This window comes from Cicer arietinum, chromosome 3 (assembly GCF_000331145.2).
Source record: "Cicer arietinum cultivar CDC Frontier isolate Library 1 chromosome 3, Cicar.CDCFrontier_v2.0, whole genome shotgun sequence".
In the NCBI taxonomy this organism is placed as follows: Eukaryota; Viridiplantae; Streptophyta; class Magnoliopsida; order Fabales; family Fabaceae; genus Cicer; species Cicer arietinum.
Window position 1 is genome coordinate 26,541,513 of NC_021162.2, and position 7,204 is coordinate 26,548,716.

Consider the following 7,204-nt stretch of genomic DNA (forward strand, 5'->3'; position numbering starts at 1 on the left):
TTGTATCAATTTTAAAACATTAAGGTTCATCTAAAGACATTGCCTCTACGGGTTCCGTAGGTGGATTTTGGGTAACACGTGACAACCGGCCTAATAAATACCCCCAGTGTTGTAGACGGCCTGTGTATGCTATTGCCCAAGAAGTTGCTTCATTGGTACGATATTGCTTCCAACCTGGTGCAATGTCTGGCATTGGAAATCCATCTTTCATCTTTAACTGCAAAAATTAAATAAATTAACAAAATATAAGACAAAATTATCAGAATAAAATTTAAAAAAGTATAAGAAAATAATTACCGGAACCCAGTGATTTCCATTAACAAAACCAATACAACAAATGCGATCATTTTTTGTCGATCCGGAATGTGAACCCCTCATAGGAAAGAAAGTCATTGAAAATGTCAGACCGAACGTGACAAGAATAATATTATATGTTGTCGCTATCACGTAACCCATATCAGGCATGGACAACCATTTATCCATGGGTTGAACACCTAAGCCGGATATCATCAACGAATCTCTTACTTCTTTAATGCGTCCTGTGAACAATCTATCATATGGAGTTACATGAGAAACAATCTCTTGATCCAATCTCTTGCGGACCAAAGACCAACACTCTTCACCGAAACCAAGCAATAATGCAATAGCGCGAAAACCACAATTTCCATCAGCTGCCACGTCAAATATGTCATCAATGTATGGCTGAATAATATCAGGAAATTGTGTCAATAACAAATTTTTTGAAGAATGAGATGACTGAGAGGGGTGTTTCTTTGATTGAGAGGCTTGTCTCTTCTTTGATTGAGAGGGTTGGGAACCAATATCTTCACCATATGTTGCATTAACATGCTCAAAGTAAGAAGGGTCTCGATATACATCATATCCATCTGGCTTCATACCCTTACTCTTCTTCACTCTTCCTTTGGTTTTGACTTTTTCAGGTGGTGGACATATTGAACTTGTACTTGGAAAAGCAAGTTCACGCACTTTACTCTTCAACACTCGTTTCCCAATAACATCAAGTGATCGAAAGCGTTTCCATAAGGCATTCATCTCAGTAGACATATCCAACTCTGATCCATCTTCTGTGTCTTGAGTGAGTTCACATTCCATGTTTAATTTTCTCCATTGAATATGCACAGAATCTAGAGGAATTGGTTCACCCATTAATTTATATTGTCCCAATTCACAAGCACAAGGTAATCCGTATGTCCTTCTCAGAGAACACCCACATATAGATTTGTCAGTACCCACCCACTCAACTTTGTCGTATTCTTCAGCAATACGTCTTTGAGCTTCTGTTGATACAAATGTATTCAATCTCTGATAAAATGGATTTCTGTGCTCATGCTCTTCATCATAAAAACTTTTTTGAAACGAGGCTCTGATTCTTTTATGTTGTAACCTTATCATGTTGTTCATAGCCTCCCAACATTTACACAAATCACCCATGCTATTTTCTAACATTAACTTCAGTTTCCAGTGAGCTGACTCAACCCTGTAAATTTTTTTTACAGATACATTAGAAAATATAATAAAATTATAATATAATACAATTCAGCAATATATAATAAAATTCAACAATATATAATAAAATTATATTAAATACCTGTTAGTCGTTGTGTTCCCCAAATGCATCACTTTATTTGTCCATGCTTCAACAAATCTTTCCTTATGTGGAGTCAACCAAGTTTCTTTGACATAATCAACAAACACTTTAGTATCAACACATGATTGTTCAAACATATGCAAGCGCATCATATACTCTTTTTCATTACTACAATACATAATGTCTTTCCACATATTCAATATTGACTCTTGTCTATCCTTTAAGACATATTGCTTGCATTTTGCTCCAACATTTTTTTCGATATGAAATCGACAAAGTAAATTAACAGCATGTGGAAACACAATGCCAACTGCATTCATTAACGCAAGATCTCTGTCTGTCACAATTACTTGAGGGAATTTATTTTGTGTAACAAAAAAATCTTTTAGTCTCTCTAATGCCCAACAAAAGTTTTCTTCCCTCTCACATTCCAAATATGCAAATCCAACTACAAATGTTTTCTCTGTTGATGTCATACCAACAATTTCAAGTAATGGCATTATGTATTTATTGGTTTTGTAGGTACTGTCCATAATCAACACAATCGAAAACAAATTCAACAACTTCACTGAATCTGGATGCGCCCAAAAAATATCTCTCATAACATCGGAGTCTTCACGCTTTCTATTCCAGCACACATATTTTGCATCTTCAATTAACTTGAATAAATGTTGCATCTCTGTTCTATTACCTCTCACGCGCAATCGAATGATACTTCTCTGTTTATATATTTGTGAGATCTTAGTAACATTACTCTTATCTCGGTCTTGCAATGAGAGTAATATGTGTCTCGGTGCAACATTATATTTTGTTAATTCATGAACATGCTTTCTATCTTCTTCATTTAAGCGCCCAACATATGCATGCCCCTCCAAAGTATCAGGTAATTCATGGTTGTGAATTCCACAAATTACTTTAACTATCCATCCTGAACCATCTTTTAATGGTTTTGATCTAAGCTTGAAAGGACAATCACATTTTTTTGTTGAACTTCGAATAGAACTAGCAGCACACTTGTATTTTCCCCCTTTGTCACAACCTAATATTAATTTATTTCTCCGTCCTTTCTCACCCGTCTCTATATCTGATCTTCTGATAATAACGGTAACTTTATTTTTTATACCAATTTCTTTTGCCCATTTCACAACAGTATCCCTTGAATCAAATATCTGAAATAAAATAATTATAATTAATCACAAAAATATATTTTTATAATATTAATATTAAATATATTTATTCATACCTGATCTGTGTCAAAAATATTTGTAGTATCGACACATGTTTTGTCCATTAATAGTAGTGGATTATCCATATCTGTTAACATTTAAAAAAAAATTAAAAAACTTAAAAAAAAATTAAAAAAAGTTGGTCTGTACCGGAAAACTTAGAAATGAAGTTTTCCGGAATCTACTACTGTACCGGAATACTTGCCAAATAAGATTTCCGGTACACAACTTTTCCCTTCTGTACCGGAAAACTCAGTTTTAACATTTCCGGTACTTTACTCTGTACCAGAAATCTTGGTACAAGTATTCCGACAGTTACCGGAAAACTGGAACCTACCGGAAATCTGTTTTACGGTTGGGTGAATGATAAAATGGTGAAAAAAATATTTACATTTACTTTCTTTAAAATAGCAAAAAAAAAAATTGACGGTAGTTTTGGCATTTCGAATTTTTTTGGGGGTACAAGGCAAAGTGTGGGGGTACAAGGGAAATTTTTCATTTTGTTTCAACTTTAATCAAGTCCATTTGTATTTTTTTTTGTTAACAAGTCAATTTGTATTTTTGAACTGGTAAAATAATTTATTTGCACATGATGAAAAACGTAATAATTGTTTATGAGAAAATAAATGACCCACTATCGGTGTAAATAAATTTTACACTAATTGTTGTCGCGGTCTAAAACTTAGTACTTCTCGAATTCAATGGTGAAAATATTGAGAAACCCTTACCCATAAAAAAAAATGAAAAAAATGAAAAAATGGTCTTTGAAACCAAATGTTGAGCTCGGGAGTATTATGTGGTATTAGCACCCTACGACATCTGTTGAAATAAGATTACCTATAATTGATTGTGCAAAATTAATATTAACTTAAATATACTTATTATTAAATAGGCACAATTGTTCTTGCGATTCTTTAATTTAATTTCAGATAACACTTCAGTCCTTTATCTTTTTTTTTCTTCCCGATTTGGTCCTTTATTTAATTTTATTACAACAGTTAGAAAATACCAAAAATGAAAATATGAGTTTATTTGAAGATTTGAGTTATAAATTTGATGAAATTTGCAGTATATTGAAGATGATAATTAATTTTATGAGTTTTGTTTAAATTTTTTGATGAATTTTTGTAAAAAAAGGATAACATTGTTAACATTTTAAAACATAAAAGATCAAATTATTTACTTAAAATTAAATAAAGGATCAAATCAGGGAAAAAAAGAAGATAAATGACTAAAGTGTTATCTGAAATTAAGTTAAGGGAGCAATTATGCCTATTAAATATAAATATAAATATCAATTGTTTTTTTGAACGTGATTTTGAAATAAACGTGTGCTTAAACAAGAGAGTATTATTAATATTATTTTATTAATGTGCTTGACAAGATTGTGATCTTGCTCATAAATATCGCCTAGTGTGTTGGAGAAATCAAAGTTTCGTAGTTCTTGTGTAAAAAATACGGATGTGTTGATTGTTTTTAAAGAAAATATGTTTTGTTATTGATAAAAAATAAAAAGAAGTTGTTTTGACGAAAAAAATTTGTTTGATTCGAATAATTATTTAAAATGCGAGTTTTAAGACTATTAAGTTGTACAACTCGTGTCTCAAAACTCAAAGAGTAAAAGATGTCTCATCTAGTTAATCCGTTTAAGAATATTTTATATTACTTTTGGTTTTAAAATTTAGTTTCAAAACCACCAAATGGTACAACTTGTGTCTTAACAACTCAAAGATTAAAAAATGTCTCATCTAATTAATCAAATTTAAAAAGTTGATTTTAGATTTATTTATTTATAGAAATAAGTTTTAGAACTATTAAGTTGTACTATTTGTGTTCAGCAACTCATGAATGAAAATGATGTTATATCTAGTTAACCTTTAATATTAATTTTTATTTACTAATTTGTTTACGAGTTTTAATTTATTAATTTATTTGTGAAGATGAGATTTAGAACTACTAAACTGTCACAACTTGTGTCATAATAACTCAAGGATTAACAAATATCACTTCTAATTAACCATTAAATATTTGATTATATTTTTATTTTTATTTTCTTTTTAAGAATTAAAATTTGATGTCGAATCTGAAATAAATTTAGATTATATTATGAAATAAAACCAATAATAAAGATTAAAAAAAAACCAAAACTAATAATAATATTTTAATAACATTCAACTATTCAATATAGCTTTTTCAACAAATAAGTACAAATACTCTTTTTCAACCAACTAAGTACAATTAATCTGAAAAGTTTGCCGTGAAAAAATAAGGCAGTACTATATATGAAAACGCAAGTCATGCATGAACTAAAACAGCACGCAAGACACGCTAAAAAAAGCATGCTGAGACAACTTTTCCATCCATCTTTTTTCGATAAAAGAAGAGTTTGGAAAGGAATAACACTACTTCACTTCAGTTTAACGAGTAGCATTGGGAATGGAGACTATGGAGGTGAACCTTGAGAAGCCAACATGGAGACATCATATGCGATTCTCTTTGTTGGTTATGTTATTAAAATGACTTTGAAATCTCTTACTCTTCTATGTGTTTTTACAATATTTCTTCTCTTTTTATTTTAGAAACAAACAAAAAAAGCTTTTCTCTCTATATTCTGATTCGTTTGGATAAAAATAAAACTTCTTCTTCCCTTTTGGAACTGATTTTTGTCGCAATTTATAGGCTAAAGTGGTGAATCTTTTTGTTTATTAGATAAAGTTCAATTTTGGATTTTGTATTGTATTGTAGCAAATATTAAAAAAAATTTTAAGTGCACAAGTGGTACAACCAGTTTTGTAGCAGATTTGTAGTAGAGATGCTAACAAGACAAAGGAATACACATAGTGATAAAGTAGAAAAAGAAAACGTGTTGTGTAACACCCCGTTTTTCAAAGCGAGGGTATATTTTTTTTTTTAAAAGTAATTAAACTAAAACAGAGAAATAAATAAAGAAATGCCTTAGGATAAATAATTGAGTCATTATAATTTACAAGCAGCGGAAAAGTTTCTCCAAATATAAATCCAAAACATTTACACAACAACAAATGGTACATGGAACCCATTCAAATAAGATGTCAAACTGACAATATTAGTATAAGTACAGTTTTCCAAATTAAAAATACTCCAACCCAAAAAGAAGGATGCCTAGTCCCTATACATCAACCTAATCTGATCATCCTACCAAAAACTATACACCCTGAGTGATCTCCACGCGCCCCGTGGGATCCTCCTATCGTAACTGCAGTCAAGCGCTCCCATCTCCATTCCCGTCCGTAGGGTACGAACCGGTAGGACCGTCCTGACTCTCATCTGAGGGCAAAGCCCAGATTTCCACAATAATTGTAAAGGGTCACCAACCGAAAAATAACAGTTAACACATAGCATATAAGTTTTTAAATGCTCAAAATAACTTTTCAACTAAGCATGCACCTTAACAAGATTTTCAATATGCGAAAAGTTCATACAATACTTGCCAATTAAAAATGAACTCAAAATGAAGTTCTCAAACCATCAAGTAATACATAACTGACCAAAGCATTGATAAATCAATTGAGAAATCGATTATCTAACTCAAAATAAGGACTTTTGCTGAGCCAATCGATTGCCAAATCGATTTGGTCAGTTCTGCTGAGTTTCTGCATGACCAAATCGATTTCTAAGTCGATTTTGTCAGTTTTGATGAGTCCCTGTGTTGCCAAATCGATTTCCAAATCGATTTCGGCAGTTTTGCTGAGTTCCTGCCTCTCTGCCAATCGATTTCCAAATCGATTTCTTAAAAGATTTTGAAAGATATATTTATACAATCGATTGGCAAATCGATTAGGTCAAAATGGTGAACTTCCTGCAACTCATCCAATCGATTGGGAAATCGATTTCCCTCATCATTTTTCCAAAAATTCATGAATTAACTCAAGTCATTCCTACTCAAGTCCACAACTTAACACTTAGCAATTCCTACGCGATTACCACGGCAAATGGGATTTCGAAAACCATCATACTTACACACAATAATTAACACATAACACTTAGCACCTTCAACGCGATTACCACGATAAATCAAAATTCAAAACACTCAATCATAGACTCGAATCAAACACGACTCGCGTGCCAAGCACCCTAATGCAATGCGTATATGCCAAAATGCATGGACTCGGAATTCCAAACCAAAACCCTCCTCGAAGGGCCGTAAATCATAATTGTACCGCCTATCGCAGGCCAAAGTACCAATTACCGAGGTGCCACCTATCACGGGTCAGCACGATTTACTAAAATGCGTAAATCATAAACGTACCACCTATCACGGGTCAGTACAGTTTACCGAGGTGTCACCTATCACGGGTCAACACGATTTACTAAAAGAAAAAGCGGAAAT

The 7,204-nt window shown here is 32.1% G+C and overlaps 1 protein-coding gene across 1 annotated transcript; it reads right to left on the reverse strand.

Annotated features, from left to right (window-relative positions):
- Positions 1 to 19: 19 nt before the first annotated feature.
- On the reverse strand, positions 20 to 1,803 carry LOC140919705 (uncharacterized). Its single transcript, XM_073366318.1, has 3 exons — positions 1,610 to 1,803; positions 298 to 1,498; positions 20 to 217 (listed from the first exon to the last, which is right to left on the reverse strand). The coding sequence occupies exons 1-3, from the start codon at positions 1,801 to 1,803 to the stop codon at positions 20 to 22; spliced, it is 1,593 nt and encodes a 530-aa protein (XP_073222419.1).
- Positions 1,804 to 7,204: the final 5,401 nt, after the last annotated feature.

Coding starts and splice junctions, on each gene's coding strand:
- LOC140919705 (XM_073366318.1), bottom strand. CDS start 1,803: ATGTGGAAAGACATTATGTATTGTAGTAATGAAAAAGAGTATATGATG. Junction 1,499..1,609: donor GGGAACACAACGACTAACAG/GTATTTAATATA, acceptor AAAAATTTACAG/GGTTGAGTCAGCTCACTGGA. Junction 218..297: donor ATGGAAATCACTGGGTTCCG/GTAATTATTTTC, acceptor TAATTTTTGCAG/TTAAAGATGAAAGATGGATT.